General features: G+C 44.0%; 1 protein-coding gene across 2 annotated transcripts in view; it reads left to right on the top strand.

Moving 5' to 3' along the window:
- Positions 1-23860, top strand: part of STK39 (serine/threonine kinase 39) — a 252102-nt gene that overhangs the window by 32629 nt on the left and 195613 nt on the right. Inside the window, exons 1-2 of one of the 2 annotated variants that reach the window (XM_074363834.1) lie at positions 15629-15704; positions 21706-21818. In XM_074363834.1, coding sequence (XP_074219935.1) covers positions 15644-15704; positions 21706-21818 — 174 coding nt within the window. In that variant the 5' untranslated portion in view covers positions 15629-15643. Of the gene's footprint in view, positions 1-15628; positions 15705-21705; positions 21819-23860 lie in introns of those variants that run through there. The other variant, XM_074363833.1, reaches the window with a different exon arrangement.

Below are 23860 nucleotides of genomic sequence, written 5' to 3'. Positions count from 1 at the left end.
CTTTCCTCCACGGCCTTTGGGAGCAGGCAGAACTGCATTTGGAGCTTATTCCAGTGACCAGCTATTTGACATTGGGCAAAATTTACTCACTCTTCAAGCCTCAGTGTCCTTATCTGTAACGTGGGGCTGAATGGCTGCCTCATGGGATTCTTAGTATTCAGAAATGTATGCAAAATACCACGGTACCTGGTGCCTTTTAATTGCTCAGTAAATATTAGCTATTTTGTATTTTGTTAGTATTATTGCCATGTCCCATATTTTATGGTTCATCTTGAATAATTCCTTCATGAGAAGTTGCTTTGTTGTTTCACCAGGCAGTGGATATGGTTTACTTCACTGAGCTGTCAAAGCACTTGAAATCTCTGTTGACACTTGTCTTTTCCTATTGTGTGGTACACTTGCGTGCTGAGACTTAACATCCCACGGGGCACTGAGTATCTTTCACTCATTGTGGAGTCTGCTGCATTGCCTTCATTGTGGGGTGCAAAGCAGTGTGTGCTCAATTAAAGGTTAAGTTAAGCCAAAATGATATAAAAGGGGAGAATTATTTCCCTAGTTAGCATATGTGTTATGATTCTCACTGTTTATGTAATTGAAACTTTCGTGTAACAAAGGGGGAAAAATTAAAGAAATAATGAAAACAATGCAGATGGCATAAGAGATAATCACTGTCATGAAGTAGCAGGTCACAGGTACTCAGAAGAGAACTTAATACGACCCTGGTCGTTTATATTGCTGAGAAGGTGGCCTTCATTTATGTGTGGTCAGCTTCTTAAAAGGTTCACAGCTTTCTGACTGCTTCTGCCTATGAGGAGTTGTGCCTCTTATGGGTGGGGTGTTAAATGAATCTCTCCTGAAGTTGGAGTCTCATTAAGTGAGTGGATTTACCTGGAATTTTGCTCATGTTGTGGACCCAGCTTGCATCCATGGAGTTGGTTTCCTTTCCTCTAGAAGAGCCTCATTTGCCTTCCTTCCTCTGCCCCCACGGCATCAGAAGAAGCTTGAAGTGGGTGAGTTCTTTCTCTCCCCCTTCTATTTCTCGGGTTGATCACCATCTTTGAGAGCCGGATCCTCAAAGAGATCCTTGAGAAACTTGTCTTTTCATTCCTTTATTCTCTTCTAGAAGTGAGCGGAATGTTGGGGGTCTGCCTCACAGTCTGTAACACCATAAAACGCTGAAGAATGTCTGAAGACCTTAGTTTGCTGAGGCAGGTACTCTCATTTTGTGGTTAGGGGTCATGTGATTTGCTCAGTCACCCAGGGAGCCAGGCGTCTTGACCTCCTGATTTCTGCTACAGCACTTGACTCATCAGGGGTGTCTTTGTGCTTGTGCCAGGAAGTAGGTGTTGTGCTGTAAGCACTGGTTGGAGAAGCCTGGGTAAACGTGCTGGCTGTGGGCTTTCCTGCAGACCAAAGAAGGCCCCTGTGAGGACATCACTATCCTGTGTGTTGCGATTGGGTTGTGCCCTACGTTGGTGGTAAACCAGATGGATGTGATTGGGCTGGTAGAATTATATAAATTTGAAAATCTACTTAAAAGGAACTGATAGCTAAAACACACTTCCTCCTTTTCTTGGCCTTAATTGTCAAGAGTATGGCTTATAGGATTGTCTTCTACTTAGTTGCTTGTTTGAAGATCTCCTACTAAGGGAGTTGAGTGTGTGTGTGTGTATATATATATACATAAACCCACTGCAATAAAACTTATTATAGTCCATATAATTATCTATTGTAAGCAGTTTATTTTTTAATTGAAGTATAGTCAATTTGCATTGTTCTGTTAGTTTCTGTTGTACAGCACAGTGATTTAGTTATACATATATATTCCTTTTCAATGTAGGTTATTATAAAATACTGAATATAGTTTCCAGTGCTATACAGTATGTATGTCTTTGTTTATCTATTTTATATATAGTAGTATCTGCAAATAATAGGAAGTAATTTAGATTTGGCTTTAGAAATTTTGTTTTTTTTAAGCTTTACTATGAAGTAAATTTTTATTGTAAAACAAGACATGCTTATTGAAGAAAAATTGGAAAATAGAAAAACACAAAGAAAATAGAAGTACCCCCATAATCTCATCCCCAAAAGAGAAAAAAAGTGTTTTGGTGTTTAGTGTATATTCACAAAATTGGGGTGACATTGTTGTACATGATGATTTGTAACTTGTTACTTATTTCCCCTTGTCAGTACATATTATTCTATGATAAATGCAGAGTTATTTAAGGATTGCTTTCAACATTTTCTTAGGAAAAATTTTCAAACATGCAGCAAAGTTGGAAGAAATTTACAGTGAATACCCATATGTTCATCACCTATATTTTACCGTTAATATTTTAGCATACTTACCTCATCACTTATCCATTTATCCACCCCCTCAATCCATGCATCGATCCATCTTACTGCTTTTTCCCTGAGTTTCAGAGTAAATTTCAGTGCAGTGTATTGCTTTTAATCAAGCTAGTTAACCTTCATACCTTCATAATTGTTTTTGCTTATACCAATATTCAAAAGAATTTGTGTTCTCTCAGCATACACGAAGGAAAGCCCAGAAAACTAGCCAAGAAAATTTTGTTGTATGTAGTGAGAAAGGACATCCAGGGTTTTAAAATTTGCCTTGGAACAGAATGTGCATCATTCGTGTCTAAGGTGGCGAAAAAAGAACCAGGAAGGGTGATCTCCTCACCCATCTGCTTTTACGCCTAAATCAGACTTCAGCACAGGGCCAGGAAGAGCTTTAGGAGGGCTGATGCTTCTCTCCCTTGTCGTCCTCAGCACTGTGAAGACCCCTCGGACTTGGGAAATAGTGCACGTGGATGGACTTGGTGGGTAAAAGCACCTCAGCATTTAACTCCCAGCCTCCCAGTGGCCCCCGGAGAAGGTGTTCCAGCTTTCTTCTACCTTGGGGCTCCCTGGCCAGGAGATGGGGGCGCCGTTGCTCTGCTCTGTAACTTCACTCTTGCTTCTGCTGGGACAGGTTTCCTGCCCGTTTACCTGGCCTTCCTGTTTGAGTGACAGTTTCCTTCTTTGGTTTTGGTAACAGTGGGGAGGTTGGGGACAGGCACGGGACAGGCTTGGTGGGCACAGAGAACACTTCCTGCTTGTGTCTCTCCAATGCCCGCCTTTAAAGCTGTGTGTCCCAAGGGGCAGGGCCAGGTGTAACAACCTCGCTTTGTGCACAGTTCCCAGCAGAGCACCTTGTGGATTGAGGCCCTTACAAATGCCAATGGACAGAGTAGCCCTGTCCCTGTTAAGCCCTCCGGAATCCCTGTAGTTGGCTGTTCTACTCTGCAAATGCGTGGTAGCTTTCACAGGCGTTTTAAGAATGCACGTCGGTTTTGTTTGTCGGTGGCTGCAGCCTTTTTCCCCCTTCTTCCTCGCCACATTTTCACACCCCAGGGTGTGCTGTCTCAGTGTCACATCAGCGCCATTTAAAATGATAAGAAGCTTGGTCCTGACGTTGGTGACTGCCCTCATGTGTTCCTTCTCGTAAACTCAACCCCGGCTAAAACGGGGCTTCCGAGCCCTGACTTTATGTAACCGGGCCCCACAAGGCAAAGCGGCTCCTCTTCCTTTCTTTTGTCCTCCTCGCTTCCTTTTTCTTGTTTTCCTGAGGGCGTTCGATTCTCAGCTGTCTCAGACACATCATCTAGTTTCTGAATTATCCAGGTTCCTCGATTTTTCTACCCACCTCAGGCAATTTCAGTCTCGGTGAAATTGGCTGGGACCTTGATACTTGGAAAGGACACCTGGTTTCCCCTTAGCCCGCCTCTTTCTGCTCTAACTCCGGGAGATTTTGACCTCTTCTCCCCTACTCTCTGGGATGTTTGTCACTACCTTGAGACATCTTTGGTTGTTACACCTGGGGAGGGGCTGAGGGAATGTTTACTGGCCTCTGATGGGTGGAGGCCAGGGTTGCTGATAAACATCCTGCACTATGTAGGGTAAGCCCCCCGCAACAAAGAATTATCTGTCCCAAATGCCAATAAGTGCCAAGGTTAAGAAGCCCTGCCCTGATTTAAAGGTATTTTTTTGGGAAATCTTCCCATAAGTGGCATTAAATGATCTCCATGCCAGCGTTACACTGGTGCCTGCCAGAAAGTTCATCTGTACATCTAACCTAAGTCTCTTATGCTGCAGTTAGTTGCTCTGAAGTGAAGATGAAACCGTGTGCTCACCCTCTTCTGAGGACGATCATGCTCTCCGAAGCAGATCTCAGTTCACTTTTAAAATGTATTGTTTTACAGTCACTCTCTCTCTTTTTAATGTCTCAAGATGTTTTCCAAATTTTTCATGTATTATGTCTTTTAAATTGTAGTGACCCAGTGGAGAGGCAGCATTCTAGCAGTTTGGCTACTGCTACATGTGATAAAAGTGGTTCTCTTTGGGGTGGGACTGGTTGGGGGCGGGCATCATGACCAACCATGTAAATGACCAGTAGGAGAGCAGGAAGACAGTTACTTAAGGAAGTCCGTTTCCACATTGGAGAGACCCCAGTAAAATCTTTACTCTGCCACCTACAAAAAGTGGACTCTGGGCTTCAGTTTTTGAGGCATAAAATGGGGATAAAATACTTCATAGGGTTGTTGGGAGTCTGAAGTGAATGGGACCATGGCTGTGGTAATTAATGGTCATTAGCATTTTGAGTAAGTAGAGACTTGGTGTTTTAATTACTGTGTTCATGATTTTCTTTGGAGAAGAGACTCAAACCCTGGAGAAATCCTCAGAGGTAGTTTGAGTTTGATGGTGGTTTTCAAACTTTATTGTGCAGAAGAGTTCCCAGGGAGCTTGTTCAAGAGTGCAAGTCCTCAAACTCCACCCCCAGAGAGTCTATTTGGGATGTTCGACCAAGTCCGGGCATTTGTCTGTTTCACACTAACCCAGGGGGTTCTGATGCAGGTGGTGCACAGGGAACACTTGGAGAAATCCTGGCTCATGGCTACCAGGTGAGTGCAAAGGAGAAGCCTCTGCCTTCCCGGGCAGCCTGGCTCCGGCTAGTTGTTTTCTGTTTCTCTGGGGCCACTGACAGAGAATAATCTTTTAGACCTGTTCCCAGCAGGACAGAACTGTTCTTTGTTCTTGCTTTTGATGACAACTAGAGGTATCTTTTTACTGGACGGTTTCCTTGAACATTATTTTGACTCAGAGGCCTCACTCTTTGGGGAAGCAGCTCAGGAAACCAGGCTGGGAAAATCTCCTTGGTCCTTGGCAGATGGAGTTGTGATTTGGAATGGGGCGAAGGGGCAGGTTGGAGGGAGGTGGTGTTTATTCTCAGTGGGGGTTTTGGAAGGCTTTGGAGAAGTGAGACTGAACAGGATTCCTCCCAGATCCAAATTGCATTCCTTTAGGAGTGAGGTGACAGTGACCATGTCCCATCCCCTTGCAAGTTATTTGTGTGTCGTTTGTCTCTTCTTTCACTGACTTGTGCCTGGCGATCTGGACTATTGACCGCATCAGTGTTTTAAAGAGTTTATTTTTACAGCCAAGGTTGGAAGGGTGGGAGGCTGGCTCACGGAGTGGACCCCTGATGACCAGAGCTTGTGAACTCCTGAAGTGAATGTTTGTGATTTCCTGACATAAGGACAAAATAAACATCCAAGGCTTGCCCAGAAATATATCTTAATGCTGCCGCTGTACTGCAGCAATGGGTCTGCGTGTGTTCTCAGATCTCTTTCTGTGGGGTATGTTTTACCCACGCTTTCTGTCAGGCACAGCTTCTGGCTGCCAGCTAAAATTTGGCCTCTGCATTGTGGGCTGTGAACCCAAAATATTTAAAAAGGAAACCTTGGAAAGAACTTTCATCATTTATTTAATAAATGAAAGTGTGAGGTGGAACTCAAAAGTCAACTGCGGAGTGTAGGTGGAAAATGTAAACCATGTGAGTTTTAAACCATGTGTGCCTTTAAAGTTTTACATCCTCATTGGTAACTCCCCCCCTCCCCCCAGGAACTCCCTTTAAAGTTCTGTCTGTTGAATTTGATGAGTTTGGAGCTGTGAATATGAATCTTACATGAAAAGCATATAAACAAAGAAGTTAGGTTGCTCTGGGTTGGTATTTTTCAGTCCTGCATATAAGATGTTGGTTCAGTAAGTCTTAGTTTCTCTGAGTTAATAGGAGATTGTTCTGTTTGATAATGTTGGATCCCTGGGCCCATGGCAGGTAGACGTTTCTGTGGATTTCATCATCACAAAACAAAATAGATAGGACACATAATTATTTATAAACTGGTACAAAGATAAAAGGTGAATGTTGAATGAATAAATGTTAGTGAAAAATGAGAAAGAAGGTTTGCCTAACTGAATGGTTTTTTTCCCTTTCAGTTTTAACTCCATTTGTTTTAGAGTCAGGAGTGAGCTAAGATAGTAGTTGGGTGTGCACGTTTCTTGTTGACTGAAAGTGTGCTGATGTTCAAGACTAATAGCGTGGTGTTTTAATATTTCCGTGGATTTTTTTGTCTTATCAGTCATAGCCTTTTCCCATTTCTTAAATATTTTGATAGTTTTTGATATATAGATGAATAAAAGCATGGAAATGTTAGTTTAAAGTTCAAGAGAGAAACGAAGGTGAATGGAAAATAAACATCATTTTGTTGACCCTATTTGGTCATTTTGGTTCTGGCTGGACAATGTGAGGAATTGCAATACAGGTCAGATACTATCATGAAACATAATATGATATCCAGATTCTCTTAAAGCCCAAACATTTCCAAGACCCTGCTGACAGCTTAATTATTCCAAGGAATATTTGATACGGCTGAATACCAGTTGTCCAAAGCTTTTGGGTATCCTTTTGGAGTCTTTGTCCAGTGTAAGGCCTGGCAGAAGATGTGAAAGTGTGCATGGACATAATGTCGAAATGCAGGGCTCCCATTTCCCTTTACAAAGAGAATCAGCATGGAATTCCTTAAAATGGCACTTCTCCACCAGTGACTTTGAAAAATGATACGATTCGCAGAACAGCTTCCTCTGTTTTCTGGGAATGGAGTTCAGATTCTCCCACGATGAGATCTGGTATGTAGATAGCCATCTGACTTTCTCCTCCAGACGTTTTTCTGAAATGGGTGGCCTCAAGAGTTAAGGGGAGTGCATAATACCATGGAAGAGTTGACCCTTCTGGTCTCCATGGCTGGTGAGAGTCTTCACAGAGAAGCTGCTGCTGGCTTCCATTTAAAGCTGAGAGCCTCGGGTCTGCTGAAGGGTGTAACCCCTTGAGGGATCAGGGTATCAAAGGATATGGGATTTTTCTTTTAAGCATTGGCTGAATCTAAAGCCCCTGAAAGCGCCCCATGCCCTCACCCCTCTGCTACTTTTAGAGCTGCCTAAAATGCCGATGCCGATGCCGTAGTGGGGGATCTGGAAGACAGCTGGGGGCTGGCATTTGCATGAGCCTGTACCACTTTTTTAGACCTGCATCAAGGAGCTAGGAAGCCTTAGAGGAAAGACACCTTTATAACACAGTACAGTATTCTCTCTCCATATAATATTTGTCTCTATGTATATAGTGCTCAATTATGCCCTCCTGTTTAAATGTGGTAAACTATTTTAACATAGTACTATTCTTAAACATTCAGAGAGTTGTCTCCTGCAGCATTTCATCTGTGGACTCTGACCTGCAACTTTGGCGAAGTGACAGTGCCAAATGTGATGTCTCCTAAGTCTGTATTCTATTCACTTGTTAAACACACACCCACACACACATATACACACACACACTTTATGGTGTAGGTTCAGCTAATTTCCTGTTGGGTTTGTGAGTTATTCTTGTATCCTAGGTAAATAATCCCTGAATGAAATTGATATATTTCTTTTTGCTCACTTGGGTTGGCAAATCATTGACAGACAAATGATTTTGTAAGCAATTTACTGGGTTACCAAATACAGCACCTTTGTAAGAGCCTTGAAGCTTATGCATTTGGCATTGTTTTAGCTTTTATTTGCACCAAAGGTGGATTTTCCCTTTGAAATTGTTAAATAAAACTGAGAGAAAGGAGAATTCAAGTGCCCAGTTTTAGGGTTAAAGGCAGTAGTTTATGGTTCAGTAATATGTTGGGATATTATTTTGCAACTAGTATAATTATAAACATATTTTAGAAACATGAAAAGTATTTATGATCTAATTCACAATGCAAATAACAGAATACAGAGCTGTAATTATTGTGACTATATATGTGAGTGTATGTAAGTTTGTGTGAGTGTGTATGGATAAGGATTAGAATGTAATATGCCACTCTGATGATAGTTGTGCTTGGGTAGGGATTGGAAAAAATTATTTGAAACACTCTTTGCTGTTGTTTAGTGTGGTTTAATTTTAAGGAAGGGAGGGAAAAAAAAGCTTTCATTTGGCTGGTTAATTATTTCTTTTAAGCTTCCAAAAGTAAAAGAGTGGGATGGAAAAAAATACCTCCAAATACCAAATCTTTGTATTTCTTATTTTGGTTTTATAAAATGTTTCTTCATAGGAGGCAGCACCCACAAATATCCATTTGTAAGAGATGACTGAACAACTACTTTTCCCCAGAAATATCTCTTGAATATGTGGAAACACATCCCCCTCCCCTACGGGCCTCTTCTCCCGTAGTAAATGGCAGATGGCAGCAACTTGGTTTTGACATTTCTTTCCCCTACACCCTCACCCTTCCTTGTTTCTCGCGTTGGAGGTTGATTGAACAGTGCATGGTAGCTCAAGCCTTTTAAATTGTCATCTGGAGCAAGTAGAATTTATGCTGGTGGAAGGACCCGTGCTGGTGGACAAGGTTTGGGAAGGGTGAAGAGAGAATCAAGGCTATTCATTATAAAATGCAGTGATGATTATAGGAGAGGTGATTCATATTTAGTTTTATTACCTCAGTGTTTTCCCCCCGAGATGATTTCCAGTCTGTCAGCTTTCGTCCTGGCCCTGATCCTCATTAATTCGTGCCTGCACGTTTATGGCAACTCCCTGACCAATCTTGCTGCGTCTACCCTTGCTCCACATGCAAGCTTACCTCCACAGAGCAGCCAGAGCAAGCCAGGTCATGTAATTCTTTTCAGAATTCTCCAAAGCACTTATTTTGGTCTGTAAGTCTCTCTCCATGTGTTCAACCCTGCTGACCTATCTGACCATCTCTTTTTTCCGTCTGCCCTCTTAATCAACAAACCGTAGCCACACTGCCTATTTCTCTGTCTCTTGAGCTCTCCAAACCCACCCCTGCTTCAGGCCCTTTGCACATCTCTGCGCACAGATCTTTGTATGGTGGTCTCTTCCCCTCAGCCCAGAAGTCCACACTGTCATAGCTCAGGTACTCTCCCCATCAATTGATATATCTGTTTTATTATTTTTTTCATAGAACTTATCACAAAATTATCTTATTCATAAGTTTAAAAATCCAGCCCCTACACCTCTACTAGGAGGGCAGGCACTTTTTACTCTCTGCCTCATTTCCAGCACCGTAAATAGTGCCTGGCGCATACAGGAAGCTCAAAGTCTGTTGAATGAATAAACAAGTACATATTCTGTCAGTATGTCATTATATGAGCTATAAGTTTAAGTTCTTTCCAACCCCAAGATGCTGTTGTTCTTTGTGTGTTGAAGGCGCGATCACGATTATTGTACATGGTTAGTAGATCAGGCTTTTGGTTGCTCCCCCCACCCCATCCCCGTTGGCGGAGGAGTTGTTATGTGTGTCTGTCCATTGTGTTCTCCTTACTGGGACTGGATGGGCTGGAGTGACAACCTGAAGCTAACTGACCCATGAGGAGACCGGATCTGAAACTTGGGCTTTTTCAGGATTTTGGTCCAGATACTGTAGCTAGTGGGCCACAGCCCAGAGCCTGGACCTGAAGGCCTGGCCACTGTCACCAACAGGTTTCTATTACATTATGCACAGGAGGGGTCATCTTGGCGGTGAACAGGGCGAATCAAGAGGGTAGGTACTGCCTTCTGAGAGCTAAGGGTTCAAGGTAGAAGAAGCACTAGTTAACCAAAAACTTGACAGCAACTACGTAAAACTAAATACTTCCTATCACGTGTCGAGTTAATGAAACAGAAAGGAAATAAACTTATTTGTTCAAAGATCGATTTAACAAGTGCTTTTTAATCCAGTTCAGCCCAGCTATTAAAAACAAAGGTAATAAATGAGTGACTCCAAGTCATATGTAACTCATGCCACCTGGGGCAGCCCTCCACAGCATACAGGTCTGCTGCCAGTTAGGGACACGGTCATGGGTGTGACGATCTGGGCCTCGTGCCGTAAGGAAATGTCGAACATTTGACATTTGTAATGACTTTTTGTTTTTTTTTTTTAACTATCACATGAGGTAATCTGTGTATGTTGAATTTAGCCATCATATTGCTGTTGTAAAGTTTAATTGCCCAATGTGTGACTAGGGGTCCAGTACATGTTGAAAAGCATTTACAGGGATCTAGCTCTTCACCTTTGTTTACTGCATGTCCTTAGTTAACTATAATATTTGAGGAGTCGTGTACTCTGAATTAATAAATTTCCAGATAACTGAAGCCCGACTTAATTTCAGTTGTAGTTGCTGGAAATGATTCTGAGTTTCATTACACTTTGTTGACTGAGGCAGGGAAGCAGAATTGTCCTCATTTATTTGTGGTGAATTTCTACAAATTTCCCTGAAAAATAATAACATGTTAAGGGCAGGAGTGGTGAATCTTCATTTTTGAAGAGCTAAATACACATAAAATTCCTGATTGTGGTTCCTTGGACAGGGATTTGCTCCTTCTGGTCTCTTGCAGGCCGGGAGCCCCTTCTGCAGGCTGGTCCCTCTTCTCCCCGAGTCCCCTGGCATCTGCTTTCCCATAGCTCACACTTCCCTGCCCAGACAGCCAGAGAGGCCTAGGAGGTGGCGTCAGGCACTTTTTAAAACTTTCCACTCCCTTGTTAGGAGGTGGGTACCTGGAACCTTTGGGGGTGATTCGGGGAACCTATGTCCGCTCTGCTTTAGCAACTCAGGGAGGGGTCCGTGGACCAGCCACGTCATGCGTCTCACCTGAGAGCCTGCAGAAACACAGACTCTCAGACCCTGCCCCAGACCTACTAGTCGGCACCTACAGTTTCACAGGATGCCCAGCTGACTATGCTGCCTGCACATCTTCCAGTTCCTATAAGGTACTGACACTCTGGCCCCCAGCCCCAAGACCACAGGGAGGTAGAGTTCTCTGACATCCTGCCAGGCCCCACCCATGGCAATGTGGGATGTTGGGGGAGGACCCAGAGGGCTGGGCTGGTGGAGGCAGGGGCTGACAGCATGCTGCTTCCGTCGGGGCCCTTCACAGGGTGCTTCTTCATCTTCCTGTCTCACGCAGCCTTGCTCGCAGCCCTGATGGCTCCTGGACACTGCTTTCGCCACACCTCTTTCTTGTCTGCCTGCTACTGGGTGAGAATGTGGCAAGAGAGAAGTAGGGGGAGCCCTCTCCCCTGTAGGGTTGCCTGTACTTCCTCTTGGGTGGTGTAGCTTTGGGGGAGAACCTCAGGTTGCTGGGGAGACCAGATAAGCAGGAGTCGCATTATGAGTAAAGTTAAATCAGGTGGAGAGATGGGGAGGGGTGGGTGGCATTGGCGGAATGGACTTTTTCCTCTCTGTCCTTCAGCTGGGAGAAACTTTTTAGTTCCTTGCTGCTTCATGGAGGTGGTAGCCAAGGATATTTAATTATTGGAGAAGTGGATGTAGAACAGTGAATCCTTTCCCTGCATAATTTTCTGTCCACCCAGTCACTGTGGTGTGAAAGTTGGTTGTCGGCGCTGGCTGCCGGGAGTAGGCTTCCATGAGGTGGAGTGAAGGAGCTGGCAGGAACCGGGGCGCTGTGGGAGCAGAAGTGATCTCAGGGAAGAGGGGTTTTCAAAAGCTGGTAGTAGGTGTAGTTCTGGTTTCCATCTAGGTGTCTGGGATCATCATATTGTTGATAACATTTATATTAACAATCAAAACATAATTAAATTCTGTGCTAGACATGTTCATTAGTATTACTGCATCTGTATGTTTTAGCTCATTGAATATTTACAGCTGTCCTCTGAGGTTGATACTATCGCTGTTCTCTTTTTTGTAATTTAGGAAACTGAGGCTCAAATGCATAAGCAACTTGCCCAAGTTGCTGGTAGGCCTGTCTGGCCCCAGACTCCCACTCCTGATTACTCCATGACCAGGAGGGAGTAGAGTGGGGCAGGATGGGGCTTGGAAGTGCAGAGTGAACATTTCGGGAGTGTTGGATATTAAAAAGGGCCATGGTAGGAATTGTGTTTGAAAACAGAGTGAAATGAGAATTAAAAAAAAAAAAAAAAAAGCCTGGCCTTTGTTAGGGGAGCTTGGAAGCTTGGAATAGGGCCAGCATCTGTGCATCATGCTCCCTTGGCTCCTTGTTAAGTGATTGTCTCTAAGTGTTACACAGACCTTGGTAAACCCAGCTTGTGCATTGGGCTGATACCTGGCAAACCACGTTCCTCCTTTGCCTGCTGGTCCCTGTTGAGCTCTGCTAACTGGGGGTTCCAGGGGGACTCTGGGGGGCGGGAGGGGGAAAAGGGAAAGGCTTCGTCCTATTTGGTTATGGTTCTTGTCAGCTTCCTTCCAGAAAGGGTCTTTCTGCTCGCGGCCGATGGTTCCAGTCTCTAGCTTCTTCTTACATCCTGGAACTGGTCTCCTGGCACCCTTCAGAGATGCCGTCAGCAGCCAGTCCTCAGAAGTTGGCATCCCAGCCCCACATGGACCCTCCCTGAGAGTCCCTCCTCCCAGCTCCTGAAGTGTCAGCACTCGCTGCTCAGACATCTGGGTCCCAGCTCTGTGGGTCTCCTTCTCTAAATGCTCAGATTCTGATAACCCCATCCCTTCTTATTGATTCCCCGGCCAGAAGGCGGTAGCTGCTTCCTGCAGTCATTCTGTGTTACTCAGTCTTTTCAGTTTTCTGACACCTGTTGAACCATTTCTTAATATAAGTAATTAATATAAATATTACTTAATATAAGTAATTACTTAATATAAAGAAGTGTCTTAGTGGATGCTTAGTGGACCTGGTCTTAACTGGCCTCTGGTTGATAAATTTTCCCAAGTCCTGGTGTCCTGCAGGGGAGGGAGCAGAGAAGCTGATACCCAAGATCCATAGTTCCTGAACTTGAAAGTATAGACCAGTCGCTGGAGAAGCTTATTAAAAATGCAGATTCCAGGCCTCCAGTTGCAATAATTCTGATTCAATAGGTTGGATATGGGCTTAAGAGTAAAGGGAGGAGGGATAAATTAGGAACTTGGAATTAACCAACACACAGTATATAAATAACAAGGACCTACTGTAGAGCACAGGCAACTGTATTCAATATCTTGTAATAACTTATAATGGAAAATAATCTGAAAAAAATATAAAAACAAGTGAATCACTTTGCTGTCTACCTGCAACTAATATGACATTAAAAAAAAAATCTGCTTCTTAAACAGACATTTTAGGTGTTTCTGAGATGAGTTAAGGTGTTGCCTTGTCTCACAGGCTTTGAGAAAATCTGCCTAAACCCAGGGCCTTCTCATGGGGACTCTTTCTTGGGTCTGAGGTGGTTGTCCTGGGGCTTAGAAACACACTTTACTTATTTTTTAAAAAAACAGAATGGGGGCTATGAATGTGCTGAGCTTAAGACCAAGGGCCCCCAAGGGTCCCTGGAGACTGAACAGCCAACCCTTTTTCAGCCCAGCAAGCTCTGATGCAGTCAGCTGGGAGAAAGGCGCTTCCCCCCAAATGTGTGTTGTCCGCGCATGCCCAGGTCTGGGTCCAGTGAGGAGGAGGCCTTTTTCTTATTCATACAAAGGCCGCATGCTTGTAGTTGAGATGGGTAAATGGGACTGACCTTGAAGTAGATACTGGCTCTTTTTTGCATTTAGAGCCCTTTCCAGTTGCAGGTGGCTTAATGTTGGAGCAAGAGACCACTACTGCACCATGTTAGGATAGCATATTAGAACCAGGCACTCAAGTCTTTTGACCTTTGCCAGTGGGTGTATCTGTTTATCTGTGTGAATAGCAATGGACATTCCTTTGTGGAATGTTGGCTTCTATTTGGTTGATTTAATCAGTAAATGAGTGGGTTTTGCCGGGAGGAGTTGCTACCCCCTCAGAGAGAACAGGAAGTTTTTCAGTCTTGCTAGATCATGGGGCTTTGAGTTTGCAGGGGCAAGGACTTCAAAGTGACCTTTACTGAGTGTAAAAATCCAGTTTGCTCCGTAGGAATGTGTCCCTCCTGCCGTCCAGAGCCTGATGCAGTGTTTCTCGAGATGGATTTGGGAGCTGTCTTTGGCTGTCTGTCACCTCTTCACTTTGCTAGGCATTCCATATTACCTTTATCATCAGGTGGACTCATGGAAGGCTCTGCGTTATTTTAGCCTGCCACACTTTGCATGATTCCTACGTGCTAAGCAGTGGCCAAGGAGTTCAATTTTTAAAAATCAAAGGTCTCAACCCATTCTAGTGGAACCTTGCTCTTCAGTATGAGTTTTCCTGTGACACTTGACTCCAGAATTGAAAGAGATGGTCTGCAGATCAGAAATGCCTTCAGGCAGATGGCCTTGGTAGGCTTGTTACTTGAAACTAATTGCCACATCCACCAACCACTACTGACTTAGAAACATTCACGGTGAGCTTACTAAGGAGACGTGCTCTTCTTTCCAGGCTGTGTAGCCTTCTTGGGCCTGCACTCTTTTGTACAGACCCAGCTCGGAGCGCAGCTGCACCTCCCTTGCCCCCCTTGTCAGCCCAGGGATAGGTTGACATGAGTTTCATCCACCTGGCAAATACTTCCTGAGGACCTCCTGTGTTCCAGGCGGGGGCCTTAGTGGAAGGGCTGATTCTAGGAGTCATCAGGCTGCAGGGGCCACTTGATGAGTCTAAGAGCCAGGATGAGGCAGTACTGAGTCCTTGGGAGGAGAGAGGAGTGACTAACTCTGCCTGGAGTTGTTAAAGAAGGCAGCATCTCAAGTAATTCACAGCCAATCCCTGGGGCTGGGTTGTCAATTATCCCTCCACCCACCCCATCAAAATAAGATGGTCTTTTTTTTTTTTTTTTTTAATTAATACACATTCATGGACAGAGAGATTGTTTTATTCCAAGTTTCATGTTGGTCATTGTCAACATTAGAGCTTGAATCCTAGAATGCAGTTTCAGCTTTGAGAGATCCACCTTTGAAATAAGTGCTTTCCAGACTGCAGCAGCCCCCGCACCCACAGGGCATATGCTCCGAGACCCCCAGTGGGCCCCTGGAACAGCAGTACTGAACCTTAGGTGCATACTATGTTTTCTTCTGTACATACCTACATACCATGAAGGCTAAATTATGAATTAGGCACTGTAAGAGATTAACAGCAGTAACTAATAATAAAATAGGACAATTACAGCAATATGCTATAGTGAAAGTAGCGTGGTCTCATTTTCCCCCTCTCAGAATGTCTTACACATTTAATGCCTCTTCCACCTTAAGTAAGCACCTATCATGTATTGTGGCTTTTTTAACTTTCATAGTTCGAGGTAAGACAGCAAAACTAGCACAATTTTCTTTTTCCTTCTTCACGATTTCACCAATGGAAGATTTGTTCTTACTGTATATCTTAGCAATCTCTGCAAACAATTTTTTTTTTCTTATTGAGAACTTTCACCTTTTCACTTAAAGGAATTACTTCATGGCTTCTCTTCAACAGATCCGAATCGCAGCATCACTCGTCTTGCACTTTGGGGCCATCGGTAAGTAAAATAAGGCTTTACCTGAACACGAGCACTACTTGACCTGGACAGTCCATCTGATAACCTAGACGGCTACTAAGTGACTAGGGGGTGGACAGAGTGGACAGAGGGGTGATTCACATCCATGGTGGAATGGAGCGAGATTTGATCACACTACCAAGAATGGCACAAACTTTAAAACTTATGAATTGCTTATTTCTGGAACTTTCCATTTAATATTTTCTGACCACAGCTGACCTCTGGAAACTAAAACCACAGAACGCGAAACCACAAATAAGAGAGGGACGACTGTGATTGTGAATTTTTTTTAAGCTGGCAAGTAATCATATTTACAGAGCAATTCTTTATCTACTGTGTATCATTAAGAAAACCCAGAATGTCTATGCGTAAATCCCAATATTAATCACACTGAATTAAATGAGAATTAGAGTCTGATGTTACTATACAGTTTCTTATCTCAACATACCACTCTTTAGCCAGGTGCCTAGAATTTACCTGTATCCCATGATAATAATTTTCTTTATGTTGGATAATTCCAATCCACTTTCTGAGTTTAGTAAGTACAGTATAGAGTTGTTTTTTTTTAAATAAAAAAAAATTTTTTTTAATTATTGCTTTAGATGTAGCTGGAGGTCCAAGGTGAGCTTATGACATTCATTCTAATTTGATTCTACACATCAGTTTCCCTCTATCTCCGTTACGATCAGAACCCCGGGCGACTTCCGTTTTCCTGTGGCATTATCAGACAGTTGTTGCTGAGTTACACACAAGCCTTGCTTTTCTTTGATGAAGTCTGTGACCTCTATAAAGATTTTAACAAGCCAGGCTTTTCCAGGTGCGGTAGTTTATCCGGGTCAGAGGTGAAACGTAACTCATTCACTGAGTGCCCATTTCTCCACCTCACCCTGGTCTTTGTTACTTAGTACAGTCAGCTCTAAGTCTGCTCTAGCCACCCCACAAGGAAGCTCTACTCACTAGCTCTTTTGACAGAGGCCGGAGGAAGTAGCTCAACCTGCTTGGCTCTTGCACAAACCAGGTCACTTAGGAGGGTCCCCTGTTTGTAGCTGCCTTGAGCGATGTGGCCTTGCTGTGCCCGGCCAGCAGTAGCAAACCCATACAGCAAATTGCACTTAACGCCTGTCTCACTGTTTCTGCTCTTTGTGTTTGACCTGAGAGTTGACTGCCCACGTTCCTTTCACACAGAACTCCCCGAATGCCCGAATGCCCCTGCTAGCTTTCTCTTGGTGTGAAATAGAATGAGGTGGTTGATGATGTGGTAACAGTGAATCAGTTCGGCCGTGTCCTGAGTACATTCGCAAGTTACGTTGAGCCATAGGAAATGTGACCATTTCTGATCAAGAAGTACGACCACTTCATATGTGTAATTGAATAGATAATTTTAGATTTGTACTCCTCAGGTAAGGAAGGGTACCCCTTCGAAGCTAACCAGCAGTAAAACCCAGGAAGGCAAATAGGACCTGTGGTAGGCTGTTATGTGGCTCACCGTGGTTTTACATTTTTAACCAGTAATTGCTAACCTTACCATCTTGGGAGATCTCACACAAAATTCTCCTTTTTCAGCTTTTCTGCAGGAATCAGGAGCTTGCCCTGCTAGATCAGAGATCTCACACGGGGACAGGAGCCCAGGGCAGAGTGGCGGCTGTCCCCTGTAGGGCTCACAGGTGTGTCCAGTCACACCCTGGCCTGCTTCTGGCCCTCACGTGACCTGGTTGGCCTCATGGGCAGTGTGGTTGGACACATAATATAAACAGAACACCTCGAGTAAGTTGGGGAAAGAGAATTGGAAATCATCAGCTGGACCTAAGTCATTTGTTTTGTTTGCTGCACCCAAGCAGCCAGCACTGCTAAAAAGAAAGCCTGAAACAGCTCTGGACTCTGTTCACTGAGAAAGGACAGCTAAGCCCAATTAAGGAGTGTTTTCATGTGCTAAGAGATGGGCAAACTCTTGGTAAAGTCTTGGCTTGGTGCTCTTCGTTTAAGTAGGATGTGATGACAGAACTTGCTTCCGCTGGCCACCGTTCATGTCCCGGGCTAATGTAATGCCTTTTGTGTTTATTCCTTTGCTTTAAAAAATTCTGACATTTATAGGAAGGGGTTACTGGACCACTGGCCATGTCCTCACTCTAATGTAAATGTTCTTATGTATGAATGTATTTTTTTGAAAGTACCAAATATTTGTTGCTACATTGTTCATAATGGGGGGGGGACTGGACATAAAGAAAAATAATGCTTAGATAGAAGAAGGGCAGAATAAATTATGGTACATCAACATCGTGAAATACCATGTGGCATTAAAATGACAAATTGGCTGGATACCAGTTGACCTGGAGGGATTTCCATGGGGAGTAATACTAGCTAAGATTTAATTAGTGCTTCCTATGTGCTCGGCACAGATCCAAGGGCTTTCCAGGTATTAACCCATAGCTGCCCTGTGAACTCGGCGCTATCATGGACATCTTACAAAGGGAGAAACTGAGGCATGGGGAAGTTAAAGTCATCCAAGGATAAGCACTTGGTTTGTGGCAGGGCTGGGATATAAACTGATGCAACCTGGATAGACAAAGATTTTTTAAAAATTATTTTGTTAATAAGTTAAATATCACAGTACATTTTTAGTGAGGAATTTAGCTATAGGATATTAATTCATAGCTGTTCTGAATTCTCTGGCCTATTTTCTTATGTTTTAGACTCTTAGACTCACCCTGCTGTATAAGACCGTAGAAAGCATTTAGTCTTCAGGTTTTCCAGTTTAGCCCTCCTCCTCCGCCCCGTTAAATCAACTGAATCTTCCTTGTAAGCAAAATGAAACTTGGTTTTGACCTGGAGCTACTTTGCCCTCTTTCTCCCCCAGTGTAAACTACGGATGTAGTGTGTCTCCATCACGTTACAGATGGAGAAATCCCAGAGAGAGCGCCTAGCACTTATTGAGTCGATGTTTTCCAGAGATGTGAAGCACATTGTGTTATTAAGCCTTGCAGGTAGATTTTATTATGCCCATTAGGGAAACTGAGACTTAGGTAGAGATAGGCCTGGTGTCACAGAGGGAATTGGTACCAGGGTTGGACAGAATTACTGTCTAACCTTTTCAAGGAATTTACTAACCTAAGGCTTGAGAATTCCAGTGGCCTACCAGAGGCCTTTCAGTTGAATCTTGCCTCTTACTGCTATTGACTTAATGAGGGAGGTTTTGAGAACTTCTAACTTGTATGGCATAATTTAGCACAGGCGGTCGTGGGAGAGTGACTTTGGTATTAGCTTGGGCTGCCGTAACAAAACACTGTGGATTGGGTGCCTTACACAACAGAGACTGATTTCTCACTGCTTCTGAGGCTGGGAGGGCCAGACCAGGGCACTGGCTTATCTGGTTTCTGCTGAGAGCCCTCTTCCCTTCCCTTCCTCTCCTCATCCATAAAGCGAGGGGTTGGACGCGATGGTCTTTAAGCCTCCCTGCACCTCTCACATTGTTGTTGATCTCTCTTACCATTGAAGGCAGTCCTCAGATTCAGAGTGGGCTGTTCCGTGTCGTCCAGTGAGTGGTGAAGTCCCTTTGTGCTGTGACAGTGAGCTCAGGTCATAAGGCTTCATCTTTATTCTTTCTAGAGAGGAGAAGCTACCACTTGTTCTTCATTCAGCTGTAGTAATAAAGCACTAACAATCCTCTGGTTGTGTAGCTCCAGTAAAAGCCTTTCCCCACCACTCCCTCCCCCTTTGTAGAGTTCTGATTTGTGTCCGTATTCTTGCATTTGTCTGTGGAAGCCAGGAGGCTTTTACAGTCAAGGACTTGACTGAATCTGAGTGGCGGCCCCATATCACATGCAATTGTTTTCGCCTTTCCTGGGATTTGTTTTCTTCTTCCTGTTTTTCTGTTCTCCTGATTTGAGAATGTTCTGGGATGTGGATGAAAGATGGAGGGGTGGGACTCGGGGAGATTTACAACAGGTAGGGCTGAGCGGCCTGGCAGCAGCTAGTGATGTCTGCTGATTTCTCTGCTGGGTACCAGGCCCAGCGCTAACCAGCTGCTTACACTTTCTCAGTGGCTCCCTTCAGCTAGGGTCTCTTGTTCTGGAGACCCTGACTGGAAAATACACTGCTATCAGCAGGGCTCTTTGTAGTGCTTGGCTCTGGTATGTGGAGCACTGGGGACTGAACCCAACATGCTGAGATCCGCAGGATTGGTGAGGCTGATCCGGTGGCACTTTGAGTCACAGCTGATGGAGCAGCAGTGAGGTCAGGGACTGGGAGGCCCCTTCAGGCAACAGCTGACAGCAGCGCTTGCTCCTCACCTCACTCCAGTGAGAGTGAGGCTCACTGGGCCTTCCCTCTAGGGTTTTTTTTTTTTCCTTCAATCATATAGGACAGAGGAAGACATTTTCCTAGCAGGGACAGAACAAGGAGGGAGGGGGGTATGTGCTCTGGCTGTGGGAAGTGGACAAGAGCCTGGACCATGGGGGCCGGCAGACCTGACTCAGATCCTGGCTTAGGTGCCTGTTAGCTGTGTGGGCAGGTTTCCCGAGTCCTGGGGTTCTCAACGTATGAAAGGAGTCTAGTAACGAAAGGTGCACAGCTTGTAACGAGAATATGTGAGGAAAGTGCCAGCTGTACAGTGGGTGGTCATATGTGTGGATTCTCTTCCCCAGTGATCACAGGTGGGACTTCCTGGAACAGAAGCCTAGAAGTTGGAGGCCTGTCTTTGGAGCATTAGGGTGACCAGCTTGGGTCACCAGATCAGGGGGGCCAGAGCTGATGGTGAGACCATGGGGCAGAATTTTAGATACCCATTTGGACGCTCCCTTGGGGTGGGAAAGCCTTGATTTGCACTCGATGTCACACCTTCCTATCACATGTATCAAAAAGGCTAATCCTGGTCTCTGTCCCTTATTGCCCAAAGATGCCCCCCTTACCCCTCATGGATGATATTGAGTGACTCATTTGGGAACTAGTACCCGAAGGAAAACTTAAGCAGAAAGGCCGACGGTCACGTCTGGCCTTCTTTTGTACAGTCCTGAGCACAAGCGTTTTCTCTCATTGACAGTCTTGCAGCAGTAGCAGATTTATGCGAAGAGAATGAGACTTTTGGTATTCTTTGCAGAATTTAGATGCCTTAACCTGGAGGTCTTTTTTTGCCCCTCCGGAATATAAATCCGATTAGGAGCTCTTTGTGCTCTGCCACAAATCATTACGTGTCTACATTTTGCTCTTATAAAATACGGATAATGACATGACGCTGTCTCCTAGGAGTTTGAGTGCATTAGCTAATGATCATGAAACCTTAGAAATGGGAAATTCATATGAATGCCGAGGGCTTTTGTAATTACACATTTGCGTCATTTTGCTTGGCATCCTTGAAAGTCGTGCTTTCAACATGAGAATACTCGGATTGATTCCTCTTCTAATTGATGAGCAAGCTCTGAAGAAATAAGCTCAAAGAGTGCTCAAAGTAGATAAGTTGTCACAGCATCTCGTGGAAGCCCTGAAGTAGCTCAGGCTGGAGTGGCTTGGTTTGGGCTGAAGTTGGAGAAGAGCTTGAGATATTTTAAAGGCACTGAAAATAGGTTATATCAGTACCTGAGGATAGTGATGGCTTCCACCAGGGTTGCACTTAGATGCTCACGTCCCTTGTCCCTGTGACATCAGACCCGTCACTTTCTCAGCCTTTGTTCTGGGTGGCAGTGAATGCACAGTACTGCAACGGGCTCTTCTCATGTGGGGCACCTTCCTGGATTGTTAATCGTCTGGAATGCTGATATTGTCTTTGTATCCTCTAGAAAAATTCCAGCTTTTCTTTTTTCTCCACCAGACAATTATTTTCAGATTTAAACTCTTTAAAAAGATGTTAAATGATAAGGTTTTTGAATACCTTGAGTAGAAATTTTTAAAAAATAGATATTAATTTATGAAGGAAGTCATGAATAGTAACCAGACAGTGTGCTATTTAATAGCTGATGGTGTTTTGTTTTGTTTTCTTTTCTTTTCATTTCAGGCAGTGGTGCTACTGCTGTGGTTCAGGCTGCTCTATGCAAACCCAGGCAAGAACGCGTAGCAATAAAGCGGATCAACCTGGAAAAATGCCAGACCAGCATGGATGAACTATTAGTGAGTAAAAGTGGAGGGGACACTGCTAGTTTCTTTTCTTAACTTACAGGTATGTAGAGGTGGAGGGGAGAAGGCAGGAGAGGAGAGAGCGGAAGCAGCTTGGTGCTTTCGCCTGTTTGGACACGTATGTCTTGGAAAGCAGCCCACCTGGCTCTTTCCTCCTTAGGACTGTGTTGTTTAAGATTAAGTTTACTTTACTTTGACAAAGAGAATTTTGCTTAGTCCTCTAATCCCCAGGTGGGGATGGTCTTGTGTTGACACTGTTTTATGAAATGGGAGAATAGACTTAAACGACCCAAGGTCATGTGCTACCGAGTGCAGAGTTGAATGGCGAGCTTCTGGCCCTCATGACAAAAATAGGACTGACCCCCTCCCCCTCAAGCAGTTTGCTGGTCACTTTGGCTTTCATACATTACACGGTCTCTTATAAATTTCAGTTATTCAAAAGACTGCAGGGTAGCTTGCATTCTCATTGGCTAGTAAGAGGAACCTGTTTTTTTGCACTGGGCCACTGGTACTTCTGCTACATGAAGCACATTACAGAAATAATCGGAGCTTGTCGGTGTGGCTGTGACTAGAGCAGCATTGGTTGGTTGAAGGAACATTTGCTTTGGGCTTAGCTGACTCATTATTAAATGAACAGCTTGGCAAATGGTTATTAGTTGCCCGGCAAACTGTGAAGGGTTTGAGAGTTTAATCTCATAAATATAGTTGTCATTCCACCTGCCAATTTTCTCTTTTTCCTTTTGGTCATTTATTTGAGGATAACAGAAAACTGCAGTGGAGGAGTTAACTGATTGGTTATCCCAACACTAATCCCAGTACAAATATTAGTCCAATAGCTCCATACAAGCTACAAAGTATAATGACAGTTGGCTCCAGATGAAGAAGCCTTTTGTTAGAGTCTACATTGGGAATGGAATGTCATTAACAAGAGCTTTTTGTCTTTACTCAGAATATAGCTTTTATTTCAGGCATAATTACAGTACACTATAGTATAAACTAAGTACAAGGATAAAGCTGTACTTTTCCAGATCTGTTTGGCCTTCCATTTTAAATTAGGCTCCACGAGGCATGGATTTAACTAGGGTCTAAGCAGCAGATTGTCAGCCAAAACTCAGATTAAAGGAAGGGTTTCCCCAATGTGTGATGCTAATTAAAAAAATTTTTTTTTTGCATACATGTCAGGCTTTTTCACCCTCTTACAAAATTTCAGCTATGCTTTGCTCTTACTGAAATGGTTACCGTACACTTTTTGTTGCATACTATCACGGTGACCAATAAAATTGTGCCTTTGTCATCTGACTAGTTTTCAAGGTCACTTGCTGCAGTGGAAAAAGCTTTAAACAAACTGTGGGGAGAGCTATGTCCCGCTTTTGCCACTAACTTGTTTTTTTTAATTTTAGTCCAGTTACTTAACAGCTCCGTACTGTTTGAAGAGAGAGTTGAATTGGAAGATTTCTATGATCCCAGTGGGAGTCCTCAAATTCTGTGGCTACACTAAGTACATATTGATTTTTGAAAAAAATTTGGAGTATACATTTATCCATATGCCCTGTTTGGAAATGTTACTCTTGAATTTGCCCGTGACAACTGAGTTTGACTGTGGGGCTCTGTTGGAGGTCTCGCAGCACAGCCGTCTTTTTGCCACCAGCAGAATATTTATACAGAAGCTGTATAAGGCTTATGTGTATTTGTGTCCGACAGCTCTGGAACCAGCCTTCTGGCTGATGCTGTGGTCTCTGGAGTCTACCAAAGCCCCCACGATTTCCCTTTGCTGGCTTTTTATCAACAGTTGGCTGCCAGTGATGACAGCTATGGAAGGGGCCTCGTGGAGGCAGCAGGGGGAACGTCACTCCGGACCCCTTCCTCTGCTGCTCGCAGTTTAGGGAGAGCCGTCAGCGTGAGGACTGGTGCTTTTATGGCTTTGTGCTTGGCTCCGTTAATCTGAGGTCTTAAGATTTATGAGTTTTCTTCTTAGCAGTTAATTTATTTTTCATTCTTCCCCCACCCCAGTGCCCACGTTGTATGCACAGAGTAGA

This window comes from Camelus bactrianus, chromosome 5 (genome assembly GCF_048773025.1).
Source record: "Camelus bactrianus isolate YW-2024 breed Bactrian camel chromosome 5, ASM4877302v1, whole genome shotgun sequence".
Lineage (NCBI taxonomy): Eukaryota > Metazoa > Chordata > Mammalia > Artiodactyla > Camelidae > Camelus > Camelus bactrianus.
Note: the sequence above shows the minus strand (reverse complement) of the source record. Positions and strands in the feature narration are given on the sequence as shown.